This window comes from Enhydra lutris, unplaced genomic scaffold (genome assembly GCF_002288905.1).
Source record: "Enhydra lutris kenyoni isolate GAN:26980312 unplaced genomic scaffold, ASM228890v2 scaffoldscaffold18, whole genome shotgun sequence".
NCBI classification, from domain to species: Eukaryota; Metazoa; Chordata; class Mammalia; order Carnivora; family Mustelidae; genus Enhydra; species Enhydra lutris.
Genome location: NW_019154102.1, coordinates 12,707,292 through 12,734,263, shown reverse-complemented (window position 1 = coordinate 12,734,263; position 26,972 = coordinate 12,707,292). Strand labels below are relative to the sequence as shown.

Here is a 26,972-nt window from a genome sequence, read left to right as displayed (position 1 = left end):
GATGGTTGGGTAGGGGAGCACATACTGAGATTGGCCATTTCATGATTACACATTTCGGTCATGGCACTTGGTAAAAAACTAAAACCTAGCAGTGGCAGTGATCAAATGTGAGAAAGTGTCCAGGAATTCTAATAATGCAGCCTTACTCCCAGATAAGGAGGGGGATTAAAATGCTGACCTTGAGAAAAGTTCTTGGTAATTGTGTTCATGTGATTTATACCAGAAGTTATGTGAGGAGCTGTTTGAGCTGCTTGAACAGCTCTGATCAAATAGTGAATTTCTACCCTCTTTGGGACTGTCTTCTTCAATACAAAAACAGTTTCAGGAAATTAAATATGGAGGAGAGGAGGGAGGGAAAGGACATAAACTTAGCCTTCAACATTAGCTGAATCAACTTTCCATAGTATTTTATACTCACATTCCTCTTGTAACCATGAAGCACTGTTGATGCTGCCTCCTAGTGTTTAGTTTTCTACATAAGCAATATTCTGTAGAACTTTCTGTGAGGACAGAAATATTCTCCAACTGCCTCATCATCCTTAATATGATAGCCAGAAGCCATATGTGAGTGGTGAGAACTTGAAATGTGATTTAAGAAACAATTTATTTTAAGCCAGATGTGACTGGTCGCTATATTGAGTAGAAACCAAAGCCTTCACAAATTAAGCAGGAAAAGAAAATTTTCAGGGTTGTATCTTTTTCTCTTAAATTCATTCATTCATGTACTTTTATTAGCTCCTCCTACTCTGCCAACTTCCCTGGGACTCATGGTTATTATATCAATTAATGAAGAAAATTAGACATTATTTTAACAAAGACCTAAAAGCAGTGCTTTCTCATGCCTCATTTGAATGAAAAGAGTATGCCCCAGTGTTTAAAGTTAACTCCCACCTACAGATGAAATGATTATTTCCAGGGAGAGGCACCTAGGATAGAGCTTAAAATAAAGTCCACATTAATGACTGAAATGAAGAGCAGATATTTGCTAAGGAGTTCTAATTTATGTAATATCTTCAGGAAATTAAATCTGGCAACAGGGAGAGGGAAAGGTAAATTTAAATTGTTTATGTCCTTAGTCATTTAAGCCTTGAGGTTAGATGGTCAAAGGGCCAGAATATGGTGACCACAGGTGGGATTGACTCAAGACTTGGATTGCAAGTCACTTCTAGTTTTGAGGGAAAGTCTTTGTCATAATTGTTATATGGGTAACTGAGCAGATTTTAAGATTCGTTAGGAGATAAAAAGGAATTATGTAATAATTGCATATTAGGGTTGCAGGTACTAACTAGTAAAGTAAGGGCTGGAGTACTTTTGAAGTGAGGGTAGTCAAGCATGGGGTTAGGAAAGACAATGAAGTGGGGGTAGAATTTTGGGAGAATGCATAAAGCTGCTGACTGCCATGTGAAATAATGGTGTGTCTGAAGCTACAATGTTTTGAGAATTTAAAAATAGCAGAATTTAGCCCAAAAAGCTGTTAAAAAAAAAAGGCAGTAACAGGGTTTGGCACTATTAATTTCTAAAATACTTAATAAAGATCAGTAATTTTTTATTTTATTAGGATTTACTACATACATGAATTTATAATTGAAAATAGCAAAAGGTAAAGACACCATATCACTCACAGTCTTGCCCCCCCTCCTTTCATTAACTTTTTAATCTTTGTGCATCAGAACAGCAAATACAGGTTTTTCTTTCTTACATTAAAGTAAACTATACTGTTTAAAACTATATAATGTAGATACAGAAATATGTAGGCAGAAAAACATACATAGACAAAACAGCCTATAGAGAAACATAAGGATACATGAGGAATTTTTTTAAATTGTGTTATGTTAGTTTTTGATGTAGTGTTCCATGATTCATTGTTTGCATATAACATGAGGAATTTGAAGACAATAGAGATGACCTGTCAGACATGTGGAAATGGTATGGTTTTGAGAGAATCAGCTGTCTAAGGAGAGAAGGGGAAAACTTTTTCACCGCTTAGACTAAAATAGATTACAGGAGAATTAAATATTTAATTGTGAAGAATAAAATAATAACTATTAAAAGTATAGAATCATATGGATAAGCACCTTCTAGTTTGAAAGACCATGTTAAGCAGGACATAAAACCCATAAACAAATAAAAGTTTTTGGCAATATAAAAATTGAAAATACTACATGTTGAAAAATGCCATAGACTAAAGAACAGCTAATGGGGAAAATATTTGCATTCTTAACAGATAGCTAGTATTGGCAATATACGAAGAGTTTTTAGGATTCAATGAGATGGGAAAGATCATTAATAAGTAAAGGACATCAACAAGCAACTCCTTCACACATAACAAGTAAATGTTTGGTAACCAAATGAGAGGTTGCCCTACCTTACTAATGATTTCTCTTTTCTCTCATTTTTTGTTTCCAACTATGAGACAAAGTTTTGATGGTATACCTAAACAGTTTGGGGAAAGAAAAGATGTTATAATGGAGTCAGTTCGGGGATGCATATTAGCATTATCGATTTAGATTGTTCATAGCCCTTGATCTTGCAGTACCAGATCTAAGAATCTACTCTACTTACGAAAGTGTCCAAAAACATACATTGGGTATTTATTTTCATTCAGTTTGTATTGGGTAAAAATGGGAAACAAATGTCCATCAATAGGAGCTTAGCTAAGTAAATCTGTAGTTCATCATACAGTCTTTAAATAGTTTGTATTATATATAGGTCTTTAAAAAGATAGGAAATGACTTTGGATTACATGGGAAAAAGCAAATTGGAAAACAATATGCAGAATGTGACCACAATCTTAGAACAAGAGGAAAAATCACTTAGTACATGTGAAAACACACACACACACACACGCGCGCGCGCGCGCACACAAAACCTAGGGGATTATACTCTAAACTGTGTATGGATAAAATTACGGGTCAAGGTCTAGGTTAAATGACTGTAAATTTTATATTATTTGCAATGATCATTTGTATTGGGGAGAGGAAACAAAATTTTTAGAAAGTAGTCTAGGAAACTGTATTGCAAACTCTCATAATTTTTTTAAGGAACCATACATGTATAAAATTAACACTGAGATGCTCAAGTAAAATTAAATGACATTTCTAGATTTCATCTTTTAATTTAAATTTTCATTTTCAGAGATAAAACAACCTCTCACCTTTACTATGTAACATTGCTTTTGACAGTTTTCAGAATGCATTAATAAATGAAAGTAAAAAATAGTAAAAGGAAATTTTTGCAGGCAACATGAAATCTGAAATCTTCAAAATCTTTAGAATTAAAAAAATTAAGATAGTTGGTAAAAGTAAACAGATTAGAAATTCAGATTATAAAAAAGCACAGCTCTGGTCCATGCTTTACCTTTTTTGATGTCAAGATGGTACTAACTGGAAAGACAACTGGTTAGCTGTTTTCCAAAAGACTTTTTAAGGTGACTGAATATATCAGTCATTCAGCGCATATCAGAAGGCAGCTTCTACCAGTCTACCAGGGGAAGATCCATTTATCCTTGGCTAAAACTTAGTAATAACACTTAATATATATATATTTATAATTTAGTTGATTACCAGTCTGTTAATTTACAAAGAGGAAGAACTAATACAGGGATCTGAATATTCCATGGTAGGGCCAGCAGATTTTTTTCTAGTAACCTACATGGGAAGCCAAATAAACAGCAATTGGTTGCTTAGTGGGTATAAGTCAGAATAGGGATATAGAAGAATCAAGTGTGTGATATTCTTGGGCTAAGATGTCTTGATTCAGTCCCATAGTAGAGTATTAGTTGTGGGCTTTCATCCATTGGCAAAAGCCACCACTTCCATGGATAATGCTTGGGTGGGCTAAACACTCCTATAGAAAACCAGACAATCCGAACACAATTCAGATAGGAGACACCCTAAACTAGTAAATATACATAAAAAAGATTTCATCCTCACACCAGTCATCTGAATTACCATTTTACCTACAAAAACAGTTTTTAGAAGATTTTTAATAACACATCTAGTAGCATATACAGTATAAAGTATTAATAATGAGGAAAGGTATTTGGGACAGTTTTTGATTATTGTATATTAGTTCCTTTAGATGGGTTAGGGTAAGAAACAACTGAGGATATCTGAAGTCACAGGATGAAGAAAGCTGAATGGGCAGAAGCCCATATGTCTTAAGCCTGCCTGTCCTGTTTACTAGGACAAGGCTTGGACATGTGCCTTGATTGCATCTCTCTGTGCTTTGTACCCAGCAAGTAAGGCATCCCAGAAGGTTATTGGAGGAAGGTGTGGAGTAGGATGGCATTGACCTCTACCTTGAGTCACATAGCCAAGATACGCCTGATCCTCAGTGTTTTGTGAAAATGGTAGAAAGAAACAAACTGTTGCTCTGAAGGGATGGCCCTCCTTCCAAAGGAGGTGCAATTCAGAGAGGAAATAGGTAGGACCATTGAGAGAGGTATCGTTGACTCACCATGGGTGGCAGTGCTTTCCAGAGTGTAGTGTATAAAATGGTCCATGGAAAATAATTTTATACTCATATATGGGTCTTACTGTGTCACAGAAATACATAACTAGTATACCAAATTTGTGACTTCCTGGATGTTCTGTTGCCCAAGGCTAACGTAGTATTAGCTTCCCTAAGTGAATCTAAAGAACAGTACTAAGTAAACAAATAGTACAGTGATGGACATATATGAAAAAAATATGAATGATTGAAGTTTGGGAAAACACTGATTACTGAAAAAATTACAGGCTTCAAAGTCAAGTATACCAGAGATAGATGTTTTGCTCACTGGCTTTTGGGATGAACCTGAGCAGATTACATAATCTCTCTAAATCTGATATCTTCATTGAGAAAAGGGGAAATGAGAATGAAACAATGCCTCCCAAAGTTGGTAAGAAAATTAAATGTAATTATCCGACACACCTAGCACAATAATTGCCAGCATGTATTTATTTCCTCCTTCTGTTGTAAAATAAAGATACTAGGATCGGATTATTACTTGGCAGTGATCTTAGATTATAGAAATCCTCTGTGGGTTGTTTGTTTATTGTGGTAGTACTGGTTTTTTTGAAGTTATGGAAAATAGGAATAAATATTATATTTTACTTTGAGGAATAATTGAGGAAAGAGTAAAGACTAGAAACTCTTATACTGTAATGTACAGTCTACTTTCACCTGAGAGGTCAGGACAGCCTCTAGTTCAGGGGTTGGCAGACTCTTTTCTGCAAAGGGTGTACTTTTTGGCCATATGTATGGTCTGCGTCATACATTTACGTTTACAATCTTTTAAAAATAGAAAAGTTCTTCTTAGCTCACATGGGCATACAAAGACAGGTTGTGGACCAGACTTGGCCTGCAAGCCAGAGTTTGCCAACCCTTGGTCTACCTTTATGGGTAATTATGATGCAGGGACATAGAAACTCTTCCCTGTACCCAACAATCTTGATGACATGCCTTTGTTTGCTTATGTGTATTGTGTTCTTACGTTGGGTAAATGCCTCCATCCCCAGTCAGATTAGGTTAGGATAAAGGAGAATGGTGCATAGATTTCCTTGGAGGGGAGAGGGGGTCTCTCTACGAAGGGATTAATCTTGACAGAATATAATAAATAGACTTACCCACAAATGGTATTTTGGCATCCTTGGATGACTGATAGGACCTATCTTAAGATTTCTTGAATCCTTGGTCCAACCCAGAGGTTGGCAAACAATAATAGCCTGCATGCTGCCTGGTTTTGTATAACCAGTGAGCTTACCTGCGTGCTAAGGAGGGTTTTTATATTTTTTAATTTTTTTTTTTTTTTAAGATTTATTTATTTGACAGACAAATCACAAGGAGGCAGAGAGGCAGGCAGAGAGAGAGGAGGAAGCAGGCTCCCCGCTGAGCAGAGAGCCCGATGCGGGGCTCGATCCCAGGACACTGGGATCATGACCTGAGCCGAAGGAAGAGGCTTTAAGCCACTGAGCCACCCAGGCGCCCCTTAATTTTTTTTTTAAATGCTAGGTTATTCTAAATATTATGTGACACACAAAATTTACATGTGATTCAAATTTCAGTATTCTTAAATTTTATTGAAAGATAGCCACACCTTCATCTAGTGTTGCCTTTGGCTGCTTTTATACTACCTCTGCAGAGTTGATTAGTTGCAACAGAGATCATTTGGTGCAAAGACTTAAAATATTTACTGTTTGGCCCTTTACAGAAAAAGTTTGCTGACTTCACGTCTAACTCATAATTTTTTCTTACCTGGAGGAAGATAGTTTTTATTATATTTCTCCTTCTCCATCATCATAATTTCGCTGGAAGTGGGAGTATGGAGAATGGGAAATTTACTTACAGCTGTGGTATAGCAACTTCTGTTCTTTGAGAGGTAGGAGGGCAGAGGGTAGGGGAATACATTTCTTAGAGATATACTTGACATTTGGAATAGGAAGAGGAAAGGTTAAAACAGAGGTTCCAAATAGGATACTGACACACAGCCAAGAGTGGTCTACCCGGAAGAGCTTGGGGACAAGTCTTGAAGCTGTTAGACTCAAGAACAGTGTTTAGGTAAATCCACCATAAAGATAATTCTCCCTGTTTTTGGATAAACAAGGTAAAAGAGGAAGGAACAGTATTTCTAATCCTCCACATCCTCTTTTTAACTTTGTCCCTCCTTCCCCTCCAAGCTTAGCTAGTCTATGAAAATTACCTAATATGCAGATGGTACCTTTATCTAAGAAAGCTTTAGAACCACTTGCAGTACCCCCTATTAAATTGTCCCAAGTAAAGTTCTAATACTTAAAAAGCAGAATTGGTTTAAGTTACCTCAGATCCTTCAGGGAATGAGGTGTGGAATATGAATAAATTCAGTCAGCGTATACTGCATTTTAAATTATTTCACTGGTTAAAGCACTGGAATGAATTCTTCCCCTTTAAATATTCTGTGTATTTCTCAAACATGTAGAAAGATGCATAGTTATGACTAGAATACCTATAGAATTGTACCTGCAGAGTTGAATACCTTAGTAGTATAATTTATAATTATAACCTATTCTGATTTCTTTTCAAATATTAGGTGTCCTAGTTGCCTATGAAGGTTTGCCACTTCATCTTGCACTGTTCCCCAAACTTTGGACTGAGCTATGCCAGACTCAGGTAAAGAAAATGAGTTTTAGATGATTTGATCTTTCATCTCATCTGACCATTTGGTCAATAATTTTAGAAACAATGGATTGAACACAAACTGGAAATTAAAGATGTTTTAGAATCTTGGTAGATAAAAGTATGATTAATGAAAATAATAGCTGTTGAGTATTGGGCATCAAGTTGCCCCTTGAGGTTTTTATTTCAGTAGATTTATACCACAGAGGGTGTTTGAAATGAGCTATTGAATTTGTAATGTATTGATCACTATAAACAGTCATGCTAAAAGTCCAACAAAACAGGGAGGGATTTAGGAGAAGAAGGCATGTTCCACTTCTTGCTCCCCCCTCACCTGCCCCATCTCTCTTTTGCTCCCCTCCACCCTTCAAAGCTTTAGCAGAAACAATTTCATCAGTCTGTCCTTTACCTCTTCCCTTCCCTTAGAGAGGTTTTCAAGAGTCTGATGCACTTGTTCTTGACCGCAGTCTCACTGAGATCAAGAAACACCGCATCCTACCTACCTGAAGTATCTAAAAGCCAACTCTTTAAAATAAAGTGGGCATCTCAGTAATGCTTGTTTAATTATGGGGGGAGAATGGCAGGGACATGAAGGGGGAAACCAGATTGGTCCTAAGATTTGGCTCATTCCTTGGATCAGGCATAAAGGATCCCCACTTTCTTTAGACCCAGAAAACAAACAAAAAAAAAAAAACTATTGGTTTCGTGCTTGGTTGCAGTCCCCCATCCCCAGAGGAAGAGTGTTGTATTTACTTTACTTTGGCTTAAACTTTACGCAAATTCTAGTATCTGAAACTTGGAAACATTTTATGCCTCTGGTACAGCCAACTGCCTAGGCTCTAATGCAGTTTCTTCTCCTTGTAGACATGTGTCAAATGGTGTTGGGATAGTTGTTTCTCTCTCTCCTTGTTCCAAACTGTGAACTTCTCAAGTGTAGAAATGGAATCCTCTCTAGCTCCTAAAGAAATGTCACTTTGTTTTCTATAATAGGAATCTTTGAACTAATTTATGTTGATCCCAGGGCCTTATTTAGTACACTGGGGACTTTGAGAAAATGACATGCTGGTTGATTTTTTAGGTGAGTGGTCAGTTCAGTAAATTGGAGCAGACCTCTGCTTTTTCCCTCTGCCACTGCTGCTGCTCTTTTCATTCTTCTTGATCTGGGTAGTTGGTTTTTTTGGTTTCTCTGCTCAGTCAGTCTGTTGCTTCCCTGTTGTTTTATCTACTCCAGCATTTTACTGCACCCTTTATTGGCTTGTTTTCCAAAGAATTCACCGTCTCCAAAAACTTCCTCTAAAACAATGCCAAACTCTCTTCAGGCTTCTAGAGCCCTGCCAGCTTGGTCGAAGCAGCCATCAGGAAACCAGGGCAGCAGGCAGAGGCTCTGGTTGCTAGAATAAGGCCAGTCTTCCTGACAGCAAGCCTCTGAGGAGCTGGGTCCTGGTTGTGTTAGACTCCTGGTTTCTTGGGTGAACTTGAGTGTACTCACCAATTCCTTACTCTAATAAAATATTTAAGTATATAATCTATACCTATTATCTAAACTTTGTCCTATTTTTTAAAATAGTCCATTTTGTCTTCGGTATAAATGATTATTAAAATACATATAATCTAGGGAGTATATCCACTTAAAGACATACTACTTGTGTTTAAGAGCCATGACCATTTAAAAACAGGAAAACCAAATTTTAGTAAAATTTCCATCTGTTGGGGACCCACTAATTATCTTTGTGAGATAATTTTAAAAATTTTGCTGTTTACCTTTGCAGTATTCATGGGGGGAGAAGGATATTTACCAGACAAACTACAATTGCTTTAAGGTTTTAACTCCTTTCACGGAATAAATTTAATTTTTAAAATTTGTCTTTATCTCTACATATGGTTTAGTTACCTATTAATTATCCATCAATTTGGTCCCCTGAAAACATTTTCATCCATTTGTTAGTCTTATTTGTCCAGTCCTTGTTTCCTCTCTTCATGCTAAAGTTGAATTTCTTTGGAAACCTGTTTTTTTTATATTGCCCTTCAGACGTTACAAGTCTCTTTCTCTGACACTCATGTTGTAGAGTCTAAGTGCGGAAGATTTAGTTTACTGGGAGGACAGTTACTTAACTGAAAATTCAGTAGACAGTTAAAAGTGGCTTCTCTAACAGGACTTAAAATGACTGCATGTTCATCATAAGCGCGTGTAAGCCTTGCAGTTACTTCCATGCTCAACCATCAGTACTTCTTCTCCCCCACTGTAGTCTTCAATGTCAAAAAATTGCATCAAGCTTTTGTGTGAAGATCCCGTTTTTGCAGAATATATAAAATGTATCCTGATGGATGAAAGAACTTTTCTAAACAACAACATTGTCTACACATTCATGACACATTTTCTTCTAAAGGTATGTCATACTACTTTGGAAACTCAGTGTGTTACTTCCAATGTGTTAGTGGTTATATTTTCATTACTTTGGCCTTTTTGGAGACTTTTGTTTTAATCTTTTTTTTTTTTTTCAGGTTCAAGGTCAAGTGTTCTCTGAAGCAAACTGTGCCAATTTGATCAGCACCCTAATTACAAACTTGATAAATCAGTATCAGAACCTGCAATCTGATTTCACCAACCGAGTTGAAATTTCTAAAGCAAGTGCTTCTTTAAATGGGGTAAGAATTGGGGTACCTGGCTAGCTCAGTTGGGAGTGTGTGACTTAATCTCGGGGTTGTTTCAGCCCCACGTTGAGTGTAGAATTGCTTAAAAATGAAATCTTAGGGGGCGCCTGGGTGGCTCAGTGGGTTAAGCCGCTGCCTTCGGCTCAGGTCATGATCCCAGGTCCTGGGTTCGAGCCCCACATCGGGCTTTCTGCTCAGCAGGGAGCCTGCTTCCTCCTCTCTCTCTGCCTGTCTCTCTGACTGCTTGTGATTTCTCTCTGTCAAATAAATAAATAAAATCTTTAAAAAAAAAAAAAAAATGAAATCTTAGGAGCGCCTGGGTGGCTCAGTGGGTTAAGCTGCTGCCTTCGGCTCAGGTCATGATCTCAGGGTCCTGGGATCGAGTCCCGCGTCGGGCTCTCTGCTCAGCGGGGAGCCTGCTTCCCTCTCTCTCTGCCTGCCTCTACTTGTGATCTCTCTCTGTCAAATAAATAAATAAAATATTTAAAAAAAAAAAAAATCTTAGGGGCGCCTGGGTGGCTCAGTGGGTTAAAGCCTCTGCCTTCAGCTCAGGTCATGATCCCAGAGCCTGCATCAGGCTCTCTGCTCAGCAGGGAGCCTGCTTCCCCCTCTCTCTCCGCCTGCCTCTCTGCCTACTTGTGATAGATGGATTTATAGGCTTAATCCTTGGTCAGGCAGAAATCCAGATGAAAAAAATTGCATCTTCAGTATACTTTCTAAAGGGCAATCAGATAATGGCTATGTTTTATGTAATTAAGAGTTCACTGTAGTGGCTTTCACTCTGTCAAATAAATAAATAAAATCTTTAAAAAAAAAAATGAAATCTTAAAAAAAAAATTGGGGTAAGAACTGTGGAAGGGAATAGTCCTGTACTTAAGTACTTTCCTTAAATCAACTCTAAATTCAGCTTTAATATGATTTTTACTATAACTTCAAATTAATATTTTTACTATCATAACTTCAAATTATTCAAACTCTGAAAATCACATAGATGAAAATTCTCTAAAAATATGTGTTCTCCATGCCTTTGAAGTATGTAGTACACACTTTTACATTACCTTGGAAGACATGAGCAAATGTCATTAAATGCTAAGGGCAAGTGAGACCACCAAGAGAGAGACTTTTATCTCCAGGTCATACAGTAATGGAATGCTAGCACCTGTCCAGCAGCAGCCTCCCCAATAACCAAGTGTTGCTTAGATGCCAGACTAGATTATAGAGCTAAGAAACACCTTACTATTTGACACCAGAAATAAGCGTATTTGAGGAATTGTAATATCTAGATTGAGGCCTTAATTTCTCATGGATAATTCAGGGCTTATTTTTTAAATCCTTTTTTTTGCCTTTTCCATTTTCAGAAAACTATTTGAGTCTTCAGTCTGACCTTATTAGTGGCATAATACGTAGAATATTGGTATTAATGACTTAGAACCAATAAAATATGGTAATATGCTAATGCTAGCTCTCTAGTTTTAGCATTCTCTAAAATTGCCTGAGAAACCAGAATGAATTCCTGGGAAAGTAAATGTGTGGTAAACTGTAAACAACTGTGTCAAAATGTTAGCTTTAGAATATGAAATGTTCCCATCTGGGTTTTCTAGGATCTGCGGGCACTTGCTTTGCTCCTGTCAGTACACACTCCCAAGCAATTAAACCCAGCTCTCATTCCAACTCTGCAAGAGCTTTTAAGCAAATGTAGGACTTGTCTGCAGCAGAGAAACTCACTCCAAGAGCAAGAAGCCAAAGAAAGAAAAACTAAAGGTTAGCTTTCTGGACTAATATTACCTTTAGGGTGGGAGAGGGGAAGAATACACTCGGTATAACCGACTTTATTGTAGCTGTCGGTTCAGTTGGGTCTCTTGCATATAATGCTAAAAAGAAACTCTCCCACAAATACTCCCACTGTGATCTTAATGACTCCTTTCAGAGAATGATGTTCATTTTCGCAGATGATGAAGGGGCAACTCCTGTTAAAAGAAGGCGTGTTAGCAGTGATGAGGAGCACACTGTAGACAGCTGTATCAGCGACACGAAAACAGAAACCAGGGAGGTCCTAACCCCAACTAGCACTTCAGACAATGAGACAAGAGACTCCTCAATCATTGATCCAGGAACTGAACAAGATCTTCCTTCCCCTGAAAATAGTTCTGTTAAAGAATATCGAATGGAAGTTCCATCTTCGTTTTCAGAAGACATGTCAAATATCAGGTCACAGCATGCAGAAGAACAGTCCAGTGATGGTAGATTTGAAGACTGTAAAGAATTTAAGGACCTCCACTGTCCCAAGGATTCTAACCTAGCTGAGGAAGAATCTGAGTTCCCTTCTACTTCACTCTCTGCGGTTCTCTCTGATTTAGCTGACTTGAGAAGCTGTGATGGACAAGCTTTGCCCTCCCAGGACCCTGAGGCTGCTTTATCACTCAGTTGTGGCCATTCCAGAGGACTTTTTAGTCATATGCAGCAACACGACATTTTAGATACTCTGTGTAGGACCATTGAATCTACAATCCATGTGGTCACGAGGATATCTGGCAAAGGAAACCAAGCTGCTTCTTGACATTAGATGTAGCATGTCTACTTTTAAGGTCCCCTCTCCCCACAATGCTGTTTGTATAAGTTTTGCTTATTTCTGTTTTTGTGCTTCAGTTTGTCCAGTGCTCTCTGCTTGAATGGCAAGATAGATTTATAGGCTTAATCCTTGGTCAGGCAGAAATCCAGATGAAAAAATTTGCATCTTCAGTATACTTTCTAAAGGGCAATCAGATAATGGCTATGTTTTATGTAATTAAGAGTTCACTGTAGTGGCTTTCACTTCCTATGGCTGTCTGGGAGGGACAGGGTTCCCTGGCCCTGTACAATGTAATTTAAACTTACAGCATTTTTACTGTGTATAATATGGTGTCCTCTGTGCCAGTTTTGTACCTTATAATAGAGGCAGATTGCCTCCGATCGCTGTGGTTCTTATTATCAAAATTAAGTTTACTTGTATACGGAACAACCACAAGAAATTTGATTCTGTAAAGAATCCTCTTTAGCTGTGGCCTGGCAGTATATAAATGGTGCTTTATTTAACAGAATACCTGTGGAGGAAATAAAGCACACTTGATGTAAAAATAATTGTTTTATTTTTATTGACATGACTGATTGCTATTCTGTGCACTTAATTAAACGAATTGTGATGACTTTTCATTTGTTTACATTTAACATTGCTTTAGTCTTCTCAGATGAAAGTAATGAGAAAACTGTGAGTGGGAGGGAAGCACTTCTCCATCATAATTCTCTTTCACTATAGTAGAGGCAGTCCAAAAAGTCACTTACCCCTGAGCCTTTCAGGCCTCCGCCCAGAGTGCAGAACTGCCGTAGGGAGCAGCCTCAGGACAAGGCCCGCTGCGCCTCACATCAGCATGCTTCCGAACCGCGACACGCTACTGCTTCGCTACCTAAGAGCTACAGACCTTAAAAACCCTGAAGTAAAATAAAGGAAGAGTATCGATGTGCCATTTATTTTTTATCTGCCTGAACTAAAAATACAGCTGAAAGCAGCTTGCTAGGACAAGCTTTAGTGGGAAACAGCAACCATCTGTACCCAACGGCTCAGTCTCTCCCCAAAGGAGCGCTATGGGAGGTAAGGTTCATACCCAATATCCAGGTTGCTTGCTACTTTTAATCCAGTGAGAGTCTAGTTGTAGTAAAGGTTCAAACGGTGCTTTGAATTCTGTATAAGCTCATGGATTTCATCCACTATAAATTAAGAGTGTCTTTTTTAAAAGGAATAATGGGGAAGAGGTAAACGACATTTTTCCTGCTTACAAAAAGTAATACCCTTATAAAATCTTCTAATTCAACCATTTAGGGTGGTCAGCCACAATAAACCTTTTATTTCTTCAAAATGCTGCTTCTGCCAACAGAATTTCATGCTCTTCTTTACAGACAGGAACTCCTGAACGGTCTAATTGTAATTCAGTCTGCCCTGGATAGGCACAAAGCTCAGGGCAACTCTTGCATAGTGTTCTGGAAAGAAGATAAGAAGCTTATTACAGCATTACGAAAAGGAAAACTGTCCATATAGTACTACTCCTTGTTATTTTTTTAATAGTGTGTCAGGGCGCTGGGGCATGGGTGTGAGCTTGAGTGTTTCTAGACTCTTACAACAAAGAATACTAGTAACATACCTTCTGGCCAGTTCCTACATCTCCACTTCATGATGATCTTTTTATTTGTCAACTAAAAACAAAGGGGAAATTCCCTTAAAACAGCTTTTAAAACTTCCAATACAGAAAATCCTTTCATTAAAATCCCTGAGCACTTAAAATACTGAGTCAACAACTGTACAGTCCCATCTTCCAGGTTATGCGTCAGCACCAACTGCAAATCCACTGTTCCTGCATGCCAGCACTGACCTCCAGGACAGAAGTGCAGTGACACTGGTAACCCAGAGTTGATGTCAGAGGTGAGGCAATGCAGACCTTACTGATTTAGGTGGCCAAAATGTGAAACTTGTAGAGCATGAGTTAAGAATTCTACTTCTTCTAAAACCATAAGCATTAGCACATCTACTATGCTAAGAACTAAGTCTTCATCTTCATCATTACTATGTGTAACATTTTTTTAAACCAGGTACACATAGCTTTACTATGACCAACTTTATGATGTTCTCAAGTTTCTGTGAGCTCAGATAAAAAAAAACCAAAGCAAGTTTTAAAAGCATGGATTTTAAAAAGCAATATTGGGGTGCCTGGCTGGCTCATTGGGAAGAGCATGTGACTCCTGATCTTGAGGTCATGAGCTCAAGCCCTATGCTGGCTATAGAAACTACTTAAAAAAAATAAAAAGCAATATTAACAAAAGAGTCAGTCCCAGCTTTTCTTTAACCCTAAAGATTACTTACCAATTCTACATATTCACTGGTGATGTTCCCATCAAACATTTGGAATTTCCCTCCCTTTTCAGCTTCTTTTACAGCAGGCTATTTAGAAAATTTTTGCACCAACTAACCAAGCAAACATAGAGCAGACACGTTAGTCTAGTGTGCCCTATCACCTTTTCAACCTAAATCCAAAGTATTAACAGTTAAGGTAGTTTGGGTTTTTTTGTTCTTATCCTTAATCTGTAGCTTTTACTTACAGCTTTCTCTCCCTCTCCCTCAGAGGGAGAAAACTCAGTAATGTATCCCCTAAATGTGGATCTGTTTCCCTAAAATGCCCATCTTTTACACCCTTGAATTTTTTTAAAAGTCATCCTAAAGACTTCTGCCCCCACCGTCTAGATAGATCCCTTAGTTGTTAAGAACATAGCCGTATGGGAAGTGAAAAACCAGCTCCGGTTCTTAGTGGCACATTGTCTCCCAGTGTCAGCACTGAAGATCCTAGCTTGGGAAGTTACTTATGTCTTTCCCAGTGAAGACGCCGTACAGTTGCTCTGTAGTGGCGTCGAAGAGTGGGGTCATGTGCAGTGCCACAATGGGGATCCTGGATCTCAAAGAAGAGAAGAGGTCCGAAGGATAACCAGCATGCCAGGGATCAAGCTACTTAGATTTTAAAAATGTAGTCTCCCACTCTTCATACCAAAATGTCCCCAAATTTCATACTACATGTTCCAGACACATGGAAATAGCACAAAAAGCCTTTTAGCACCACCAATCCTGGTTACCGTGACACAGAGCTCATTGTTCCTTGGAGCTCTTCAGCTTTGTTCCACTCCCAGACCATTGCTTAATATCCCAAATCCTTCCTGGACATGTACATAATGGCCCAGAGGGCATAACGATAAATAGATGAATGACAATAGCACTTAAAGCCAAAGGGTGTCAATTGCCCAACACCAGAGGCCAAGAACAGGACCTAAAACCTCCCAATCCAAAAGGCTGGAGAGGATTTTCCGTTGTGGTAGGGGAACCTCAGAGTTGCTTGGTTTACAATTGTTGCCTGCCAAAGAACCCCACCTTTGACACACAGTCTTGAACTATATATTTATCTCATAAGAAGGCCTATGTATACATTCCCTTCCATCAAGGATAAAAGTCTCATTTCATTATTTCCCCCCAAAATGGCAAGGGATGCAAAGATGAATGAAACAGCCCTCCTCACTAACCTTTTCCAGTTCATCATTTAGGACTCTGAAGCACCCTCATTAAGCACTTCCTTTTACCTCCCTGCATACTGACCTCAGAGGTCATACCTGCAGGGTGTTCTCACTCCGTTTCCTTTTAACAATTCACTTTAATTCCTGGGTTGCCATGGCTTTTCTTGGTAAAATCATTGCCATTGTAAATTCTAAAAAGAAATATAAAGGAAGTGATTTTGATCAAAAAAGCAAAACTTTTTCCCTTTGAGCACCACCAATAAGGTAGAAAATCCAAACAGCTTATAAGAAAATAAGAGAACTGATATTTATAAAGAATTCTTATATCATTGAGAATTTCAAGACCTTACCATGTTTTTAACATATAAAACTAATTATGAACATGAGTTCCATAGGAACGAATGCCTTTTTTTCAAATGCCTCACTTTTATTTTGTTCTTGATAAAAGTATGATATTTTCAATGTTTTTTTCCAGTAGCTCCATTTTATAAACCAACTACTAGACCTTCACCTACTGTCAGAACCAAACACTTAATTGCTTCACCACCACCTCCCAAAGCTTGGCCTCCCAGTATTCCAACCTGTGGGCCAGTCAGCACCTCATACCTTGATAACAGAGTCCAAGGATGAGATGCGGACATACAGGCCCCCCAGTCCTTCTGCCTGGCAGCTGACTAATTTAGGGAAGACGACAACGAATGACTTCACTTCCACACAGTGTAGATACCATCTAGGTGAATCTCAATTATATCTGTAATGCCTCTCATTCCTTCACTCATTCATTCAACAAAGATTTATTCATAAGCACCTACTATGTGCCAGGAATTGTGCAAAAAGCTGGTGATACAGCAGTGAATAAGACACACACCTTCCATGCCCCCTTAGAGCTTACACTCTAGGAGGGAAGATAAACCTGGAACAAGTAATTATACAAACAACTGAATGAATTATCATTCCAGAAAACTCTAAGCAGTTCCATAGGCAAAATAGTTTGCAGTGTATATGATACCAACAGTCACTAATTATGGTCTTACTCGTGACTAGCTCTCAACCTCCAGACTACAGTTTATCCTGCAGCATAAAGAGTTGTTTCGGAAGCCTCACAGACATCACCCTAACCTCGGAATCCAGACCACAGTACAGAGCATAACTTGGGTAAATAGAAAAGGGACCTTCTGGTTCACAAGGGTTGCCTTCTTTACCCGTCTTAAGTGCCTTCAGGTAATCTCCAAGAGCCTCCCTGACCTTGGCGGTGCCTGCAGTTTTCATAAGATCCTTCAGTATATCCCCATCTCCTTTCTTTTTACTCACATTCACCTACAAATCAGAAAAATACAAACCTAAGAAAAATCTGATTTGATGTACTCTCACAACCTGAGGACATACGGCTGGGAGAAGTGCTGTGATCCTGGGGGAAGAGGAAGAAGTGGATATAAGAGAGTTGTGCCAGATTTCTTCACAGACTTTGAGAACGTGTAAGGGTTTTTTAATCAAAGGTCCATTGACTGGGTTGATGGCCAAATCTGGAGAGGACTTCTTAGAAATGTGAACCCCTTAATTTGCATATAAAATGTTATATGTATATGTATTCTATTGATGATGTAGTCACCCCATGGCTTTTATCAGGGTCTAGAAATGCGCTGTCCAGTATGGTAGCCACTAGCCACATTTGGCTGTTGAGCACTTGAAATGTGGCTGGTCTGATTTGAGATGCGTTAGAAGTGTAAAATAATACACAACAGACTTTGAAGACTTAATACAAAAAAAAGAATGTGAAATCTCAGTAATTTTGATACTAATTACATGTTAAAATGGTATTTTTATATATTTGATTAAATAAAAATATTAAAATTAATTTCACCTGTTTCTTTTAACTTTTTTAATATGGCTACTAGAAAAATTTAAATTCTGTATGCGGCTTGCATTGTATTTCTATTGAACAGCGCTGGTCTAGAACCCCAAAGCCAGTGTAATTAGGAAAATCAAGTTCCCACAATAACGTGGCCTTGGGGCTACGCTTTTTTGATGTGGAGGAAAATTGGGAAAGGAAGAAGAAAAGAGGGAAGGAGAAGGGACAAGAAGAGAGATGGGTGGGGGGAGAAGAGGGCAGATAGGAAGAAGGAAGCATCTGAATGCCGCCCTGGGGATGCTTCTGTAGCATTCTCAGTATGAAAAGAGGTGTTGGTTTGAAATACTTAGTGTTCCTGTGATTCCCTTGAGCTGATCCTGATCCCGGGTGGTGGGTCCCAGTTTGTCATGTAATGCCACCAAGGGTTGAATCTAAAAGGCCAGCTTAATATGCTGATGAAAACCTTTCCAGTTGGATCTTAATATAGTGAAGTGAAATCACAGCCCTTAAACATGGCAACCATACATCTGAAGATGGGTCTGAGCCCCACTTTTATGGCATTTTATAACCTTTACTAAAAGCCAGTCATAGGCATGTATCTCAGTATGGTTTAGTTTTTCTATCTTTGTTAAGAATTCACATTTAAATATGTTCACAAATCAAAAAGACCCCCTGTCAAACTATCTTAGTTTGGAAAATCAACAAATGGTACAAATGGTCATTCCCCTCTTCCCCCAGGAAGCAAGCTTCTCAGCTTCAAGAGGACAGTCCCTGAAAACCAAATCTGGGAGCTCCACAAAGCTCCACCCACCAGGAGAGCCAGGCAAAAGCAATGCCGCAACTAGTTTACCAAAACCATGCAATATAACTGAAAGAGGGGACAGCTAAAGTGGAGAATTTTCACTATTAAAGGGAAACCACAAAGATGCAGAAACAAAACCCCATTCATCCGCCTGAACACACTCCAGTCTGTACACGGTCACATTTACCTGCTACCAGCCCGGAGTCACAGAGGAAAGGGCCAGGGAGGGCATGGGCACCTGTATGGGCCCCACACCTGGAATGCAGGCCAGTCTAGGGCTTCTGGGGCTTCCTCTTCTTCTTCCTACACCCCTCCGCTCCACACTTCACCCTGCCTCCCACAGTCTAGCACACCTGCTTGGCAAACAAATCCTACATAGTTCACCAAAACTGCCATACAGGAATCACAGTCTATTAACAGTTTTTCAAATGCCCAATATATATAGCAGAAACGACCTTTTAAACAAAAGAAACCAGCAGATACCTCACCTCAGTGTCATCTACTTCACTTTCCTCAGAAAGGTTGAGTATTTCAATCAATCCCTTGTGCTTTGCACCAGATTCTTTAATTACACCTAAAATAAACAAAATATGTTCTTCAATTACAAAGTAACAACTGGTTTATGCAAAACTGCCCACCCTCCTCACAGGGTACCACCACAGAGGATGACAAGGCAGGCTTAAGGCTTTGCCACCACACAGGTGTTCTCCTGGCCCAAAACAGTGGTAAGGGAACAAGGAAGGTGGAGGCAAAACCTGGCCAATGAGAGTGTACACAACTAGGGGCCAGGTGGAAGCATGAGGGCAAAGGAAGTGGGCCTTTAACCAATGCTTCTGTTTTCCTCTCCCCATATTCTTTACCTGGTCAAAGCAGGATAAAAGGCTATCTTGAAGAGGAGTCACATATGGGATGGGAGGCCAGAAAGGGATAATGAGGTCTAATCAGGGAAAGCATGAGGGGAGGCAGGTGGTGGCTTGGGGAAGATGTGTGTGGACTCCACGTAGCTGGATTTCTCTCAGTACCAAAATGCAGATTTCAGAGACATCAAGACAGCAACATAGGTTATTCCCAACTTCTGTCTCCATCACAAGACCACTAGCAGCTATCCATAGACACCACAGTGAAAACCCCTGAATGCACCCTTGTGGACCAGAGACAAAGGGCCAAACGAGAAGGGCAGGAGAAGTGAAAAAAACTGACCAAATCACCCCTCCCTCATGCCAGCAGTGAGCTGTGGTTTCTTCAGTGGGGAAAAAGGTGGACCTCCAGGTCCCCTAGCATTGGGGGATGGTTCCTAGAAGGCCCACGTGGGTCTCAGCTCACAGGGACCACTGGGAATCAGAAAGACAGAAGCAGGGCAGAACTTCCACTAACCAACACTCAAATCCTGTTGGACCATGTTCCTGCTACAGCAGAGCATGAGCAAAGATCCTGGCCAGTAATTCCACCCATCTGCAGAGCTGAGCTGGTAGCCCTATGTAGCTAGGGAGCTCAGTTGGCAGTTATGCCTGATTAGGATCCCCAGTCAACAGACTGAAACCAGCTCTGGAGCCCATTCTACCACCCCACCCAGTCAAGGAAGCAAATCTGCAGCCCCACTCAACTACTGAGTGTAGTTTCCCGTCATCCGGACCATACAGGAAGCCTGACCAGAGAATCTGGGCAGCCACTGACTCCATCCTCCAGCCCCACTTTGGGCAGGGAGTCAAACCAGCAGCCCTGCCCAATTGTTGAGCACAGTCTCTGGTCCCACATAACCAGGGAGCCAGAACAGTAACCCTAAGCAACCTTGAAGCCCAGCCTACAGACCTACCCAATTGTCAGACACAGCTTCTGGCCTTGTCCAGACAGGGAGCCTAGACAGTGACCCCACCCAAACACAGAACACAGCCCCTAGCCCCGGCAAACTACAGGATACAGCTGGAGGCCCATCCCCACCAGCCATGCCAGCCAGCAATGTTGCTCGACAGCAGAGCATAGCCAGTGGCTCCCTGATCTTGAAGTGAAGCCTGCAGACCTATCCAACTTCAGGGCACAGTCTAATCACAAAGCACAGCCTGAGGCCAGGTCTAATCATGAAGCCCTGCCTATGGTCCTGCCTGAACAGAGTCTAGCCAGCAAAACCATCTGGTCAGGGACCATAGCTTGAGACCCCACCCAACCAGGAGCAATGGTGGAGACCCACCATAGCCCTGCCCAATCATAGAGTCTGCCCAGTAGCACCGCCCTTCCAGGGAACACATCCAGGGACCAGCTCCCAACCAGAGGTGACTGTAAGACGCATGTAGAGGCTCCATGTGACCATGTAGCACAGCCAGCAGGTACAACCCGCCGGGGTGTCTGCTCAGCATCCCTGCTTGAACACAGAGCCCAACCAGCAGACCCACCCAATCAAGGAGCCCAGAGAGTAGAGCCCCAGCTTCCAACCCTGATCAGAGTATGGGCAGCGGCCCCACGCAACTAGAGACCCTGACAGCATGCCCTGCCAACCACAAATGCTACTAGATGACCCACCAACTAACCCAAACTAAGCTGAATGGTGAAGGTCTTTTCCTACTGAAGCAAACCCATAAAGTCTGGAAAAGGAAACCACTTATATATGCCCATACCAACATAAGGAATTAAGGCTCATGAATAATCAGGTAAACATGACACCACCAAAGGAAACTCATAAAGCTCCAATCCTAAAGAAATAGAGATCCACAAACTATGCGTTCTGTAATTAAGAATAAATCTCTTAAAGAAGTTCAGTGAACTATAAGAATACACAGACAAAATTAGGACAATGCATAAACAAAATGAGAAATTCAACAAAGAAACAAAAACCAAAGAAACACAACAGAAATCCTGGAGCTGAATACAATGACTGAACTGAAGAACTCCACAGAAAGCTTTAATAGCTAAACTGACCAAACAGAAGAAAACATTAGTGAAATAGAAAATAGGTTATTTGAAATTAGCGTCATAAAAATATATGAATGTGTAAAACCCATATGAATGTGTATATCCAATGTGTAATGGTAAATATATAGTTAAAGTCAGATCATTAAATATTGCAATGGTGTTGCATAATTCACTTACATCTCTACTTTAAAAGTTAAAACATAATAAAAATAACCATAAATACAATAATTTGTTACTGGACACACAATATGAAAATATGTAAATTGTATTATCAATAATGTACAATCTGAGGAGGGAAGTATAAATTTCTGTATGCTACCAAAGTTGTTAATAACTTAAATAGCACGTTATAAATATATTTCATATAAGCCTCAGGGTAAGCACCTGAGGATAACCCATCTTAGGTATGCAAAAGATTATGATAACGGAGTCAAAGCATACCACCGTGAAAAGGCATCAGATCACCAAGGAAGACAAGAGAGGAAGCAAAGAACACAGGATCTATAAAGCAGTTAGAAAACAAAATGGCAAGTGTAAGTTCTTACCTATCAATAATTACTTTAAACATAAATGGATTACATTCTCCATCAAAAGACAAAGAATAGCTGAATGGATTAAAACAAAAACAAAAAAGATCCAACAATATGCTGCCTATAATACAGAGAGACTCACTTTAACTTTAAAGGGATACACATAAACTGAGAGTGAAGGGATGAAAAAGATATTTCAAGCAAATGGTAACCCCCCTCAAAAAGGAGTAGCTATACTTGTATTAGACAAAATACTAAGAAAAAATGGTAAAAAAAAAAAACAAAAACAAAAAACTAAAGGAGATTATTATATAATGCTGAAGGGATTGATTCATTCGGAAGATAGAACAATAGTAAATATTTATGTACCCAACATTGAAGCAGCTAAATATGTAAAGGAAATACTAGCAGAACAAGAAGAAATAAACAGCAATACAGTAATAGCTGGGGACTCTAATACCCCATGATCAATAATGGAGAGATTATCCAGACAAAAAAAAAATCTGTAAGGAACAGCAGATTTAAACATTATAGACCAAATGGACCTCACACACATATATAAAACAGTCCATTAAACAGCAACAGAATACACATTCTTCTCAAGGATCCATGGAACGTCTTCTAGGATAAATCATGTTAGGACACAAAACATGTCTCAACAAATTAAAAAATATAGAAATTATAGTATCTTTTCAAACCATAATGGTAGGAAACTGGAAATTAGTAACAGGAGGAAAGTTGAAAAACTCACAAATACATGGAAATAAATAAAACATTCCTGAATAACCAATAGCTCAGAGAAATCAAAAGGGGAATTTTAAAAATACCTTGAGTCAAGTGAAAATAGAAACAACATACCAAAACCTACGGGATGCAGCAAAAGCAGTTCTAAACTGGAAATTTTTAGTGCTGAACATATACGTCAAGGGGGGAAAAATAAGATTTCAAATAAAGAACCTAACTTTGTCTCAAAGAGTTAGGAAAAACATACTAAGCCCAAAATTAGCACACGAAAGCAAATAAGAAGCATCTATAGGGGTGCCTGGATGGCTCAGTTGGTTCAGCGGCTGCCTTCAGCTCAGGTCATGATCCCAGGGTCCTGGGATCAAGCCCCGCATCGGGCTCTCTGCTCAGGGGGGAGCCTGCTTCTCCCTCTCCCTCTGGCTGCCTCTCTGCCTACTTGTGCTGTCAAATAAAAAATAAAATCTTTAAAAAAAAAAAAAAAGCAGCATCTATAGATTCCATATAAACTTATCAAAATGTCAATGGAATTTTTCACAGAAAAAGAACAATTCTAAAATTTGTGTGAAACCACAAAACACCTCAAACACCCAAAACAATCCTAAGAAAGAACAAAGCTGGAGGCATCACAACTCCTGATATCAAAATTTACTACAAAGCTACAGTGATCAAAACCGTATGGTATTGACATAAAAACAGACACAGAGACCAATGGAATGGAATCAAGAGCCCAGAAATAAACCCATGCATATATGATCAACTAATATTTGACAAGAGAGGCAAAAATACTCAGTGGTAAAAGGTAGTCTTTCATTAAACAGTCCTAGGGAAATGTCACAGTCACATGCAAAACAATGAAACTGGACTCTTATCTTGCAACACTTACAAAAATTAACTTAATGTGGATTAAAGATCAGAAACCATAAAACTCCTAGAAGAAAACACTGGTCTTTGCAATAATTTTTGGATAGGACACCAAAAGCACAAGCAACAAGAGCAAAACAAGTAGGACTATATCAAACTAAAAAGCTCCTGCAGGGCGCCTGAGTGGCTCCGTGGGTTAAAGCCTCTGCCTTCGGCTGGGGTCATGATCTCAGGCTCCCGGGATCGAGCCTGCATCAGGCTCTCTGCTCAGCAGGGAGCCTGCTTCCTCCTCTCTCTCTCTCTGCCTGCCTCTCTGCCTACTTGTGATCTGTCAAATAAATAAATAAAAATCTTAAAAAAAAAAAAAAAAGCTCCTGCAACTAAAACAATCACTAGCAAAAGGAAAGGGCAACCTGCAGAATGGAAGCAGAATGGAAGAAAATATTTGCAAACCTTATCTGATAAGAAGTTAATACCCATTATGCTAAGCGAAGTAAGTCAATCAGTGAAAGAGGAATTTGAGAAACAAGACAGAACATCATCGGGGAGTGTAGGGGAAAATGAAACAAGATGAAACCAGGGAGGGAGACAAACCATAAGAGACTCTAATCTCAGGAAACAAACTGAGGGCTGCTGGGGGGGGGTGGGGGGTGGGAGGGATGGGGTGGCTGGGGAATGGACACCGGGGAGGGTATATGCTATGGTGAGTGCTGTGAATTGTGTAAGACTGATGATTCACAGACCTGTACCCCTGAAACAAATAATACATTATATGTTAATAATAAAAAAGTTAATACCCAAAATATATAAGGAACTCAGAAAACTTGCCAGCAAAAAAACCCCAAATAATCCCATTAAAAATGGGCAAAGGACCTAAATAGACATTTATGCGAAGGAGATATTCAGATGGACGACAGGTACATGAAAAAGTGCTCAGCACCACTGAGCATCACGGAAACACAGATCAAAGTCACAATGAGGTATCACCCCACACCTGCTGGTACAGCTAGATCAAAAAGAGACAAGAGGTGTTAATGGGGATGTAGACAGAGCACAGGGAATCCTTCTGCACTGTTGGGTGGGAATGCAAACTGGTGTGGCCCCTGTGGAAAACTGTGTGTGGAAGTTCCTCAAAAATTAAAACTAGAACTACCATATGATTCAGCAATTCCACTTCTGGGTATTTATCCAAAGTTAATCAATATCTCAAAGACACATCTGCACCCCCACGTTCACTGCAGCACTATAGTTGCCAAGACATGAAAACAACATATGTGTCCACTGACAGGTAAATGGATAAAGAAAATGTGGTCGATACACTCACACTCACACACACACAATAGTATATTGTTTGGCCATACAAACGAAGGAAATCCTGCTATCTGGGACAAAAAGGATGGACCTTGAGGGCATTATGCTAAGTCAAAGAAGTCAGACAAAGACAAAAATTATATGATCTCATTTGTACGTGGAATCTAGAAAAACCAAACTCTAGAGACAGCAGACTGGTGGTTGCAGGGAGCCGGTGATGTGGAAGGTGGTCAGAGGACACCAATGTGAAAACTTTTAGTCACAAGAGGAAGTTGGGAGGATGTCCTGTGTGGCCTCATGACTACAGTGAACACCACTGTACTGTTATTGGAAAGTTGCTAAGAAAGCAAATCTGAAAAGTTCTCAACATCCACACAAGAAAACTGTAATATGAGAAGAGGGACGTGTTAAATAACCTCACTGCGGTAATCATTTCCATCATGTATATATAAAATCATCCTGCTATATACCTTAACCTTATACAATGTTATAAGTCAACTGTGTCTCAATAAAGATGGGGAAAATTTTAAATAAAATTCAGTTAAAAAAAGAAAAAAGACCAGAATGTTGACTCTTCCCCAGAAGGTCCCACTTGCCACCTCCAGGACTCACTGCTCGAGGAGAACGAGCAAGCGATCATGGCAGTACCTATTCAGCCTGTCCTTCAGCCCCTGCCTTGGGGGTGCTCAGTCTTACCTTCCAAAAGCAGTGGTTCCTGCTTTGAGGTGAGGGAGACAGAAGAGACACAAGACAATGAGCTTCCCTGGGACCCTCAGAGTCCTGTTGGGGGGTGTGGGGTGGGGTAAAAGTTGCCAGACCTGGCCACAATCCAGCCAGTTGCAGACAATGAGGGAGCAACTGAGAGCAAACTCCAGCCAGAAGCTTCCAAGGCAGAAGTGGACATCTTTTGATGCTTTGTGAGCACCTCCCTGGGCTCAAGGCTGCCTCGAGCAAAGGGGCCAACAGGGCAGAGGCCCACGGACAGCTTACTGTGGGACTCCGACCCAACCCTCAAGAAAGGAATGGACCCCTGAGCAGAGGCCCAAACTTTAACCCAGTACAATCTTCTAGAATTAAGTCTCTCCCTCTCTCTTCCTCTTCCTTTTCACCTTTGTCTTCACATCCATGATTATTTCAACAAGTATTTATGTGCACAGACTGGCAACCAGCCAGGAACTAGGCATCAGAGAAGAAACTTAGTCTTTCAACAAGAATACAACATTCCAGACAGTGATTTGGACCTGGAAACAAAACCAATCCATCCCTGACCAAATGACCTATGGAATGAAAGCAACACAAATGTCCATCAACTGATGCACAGATAAAGCAAATGTGTTGTATCTGTACAACAGAGTATCATTCAGCCATAAAAAGGAATGGAACATGCTACAACATGGATGAACCTTGAAAATGTTATGCTAAGTGAGAGGAGCCAGTCCTCTAAATGTGAGACCTCAAACCTAAAAATCCTAGAAGAGCACAGTCAGTAATTTCTGATGTCAGCCGTATGTCGTAGGGACGTTTTTCTAGTTATGTCTCCTGAGGCAAGAGAAATAAAAGCAAAAATAAACTATTAGGACTACATCAAAACGAGCGCCTGGATGGCTCAGTGAGTTAAGGGGGTGACTCTTCATTTCGGCTCAGGTCATGATCCCAGGGTCATGGGATTAAGCCCCACCTCCGGCTCTATGCTGGGTGTGGAGCCTCCTCAGGACTGTCTCTCTTCCTTCTGCCCCTCCCCGACATGCATGAGCTCAAAAAAAAGGGACCACATCAAAATAAAAAGCTTCTGCATAGCAAAGGAAATAATTAACAAAACTAAAGGACAACCTACTAACCTATTAACTGATAAAGGGTTAGTATTCAAAATATATAAAGAACTTACATAAGGGTGCCTGGCTGGCTCAGTTGTAGTCCCTGCAACTTGATCTTGGGGTCATGAGTTCGAGGCCCATGTTGGGTTCAGAGCTTACTTAAAAAAAATAAGTAGGGACGCCTGGGTGGCTCAGTTGGTTAAGCAGCTGCCTTCGGCTCAGGTCATGATCCCAGCGTCCTGGGATCGAGTCCCACATCGGGCTCCTTGCTTGGCGGGGAGCCTGCTTCT

The 26,972-nt window shown here is 40.0% G+C and overlaps 2 protein-coding genes across 4 annotated transcripts in view; one reads left to right on the top strand and one right to left on the bottom strand.

Moving 5' to 3' along the window:
- The window catches only part of LOC111147962 (ubiquitin specific peptidase 34), a 244,462-nt gene extending 231,489 nt beyond the window's left edge, over positions 1 to 12,973 (top strand). For all 3 annotated transcript variants that reach the window (XM_022504268.1, XM_022504269.1, XM_022504267.1), the window contains 5 exons: positions 7,049 to 7,128; positions 9,381 to 9,521; positions 9,637 to 9,780; positions 11,388 to 11,547; positions 11,736 to 12,973. In XM_022504268.1, coding sequence (XP_022359976.1) covers positions 7,049 to 7,128; positions 9,381 to 9,521; positions 9,637 to 9,780; positions 11,388 to 11,547; positions 11,736 to 12,343 — 1,133 coding nt within the window. In that variant the 3' untranslated portion in view covers positions 12,344 to 12,973. The remainder of the gene's footprint in view (positions 1 to 7,048; positions 7,129 to 9,380; positions 9,522 to 9,636; positions 9,781 to 11,387; positions 11,548 to 11,735) is intronic.
- A 76-nt stretch (positions 12,974 to 13,049) lies between these two features.
- Positions 13,050 to 26,972, bottom strand: part of LOC111147963 (activator of HSP90 ATPase homolog 2) — a 19,074-nt gene continuing 5,151 nt past the window's right edge. The window contains 7 exon segments of the mRNA XM_022504270.1: positions 13,050 to 13,797; positions 13,959 to 14,010; positions 14,675 to 14,778; positions 15,175 to 15,260; positions 15,950 to 16,058; positions 17,070 to 17,184; positions 19,007 to 19,092. Coding sequence (XP_022359978.1) covers positions 13,736 to 13,797; positions 13,959 to 14,010; positions 14,675 to 14,778; positions 15,175 to 15,260; positions 15,950 to 16,058; positions 17,070 to 17,184; positions 19,007 to 19,092 — 614 coding nt within the window. The 3' untranslated portion in view covers positions 13,050 to 13,735.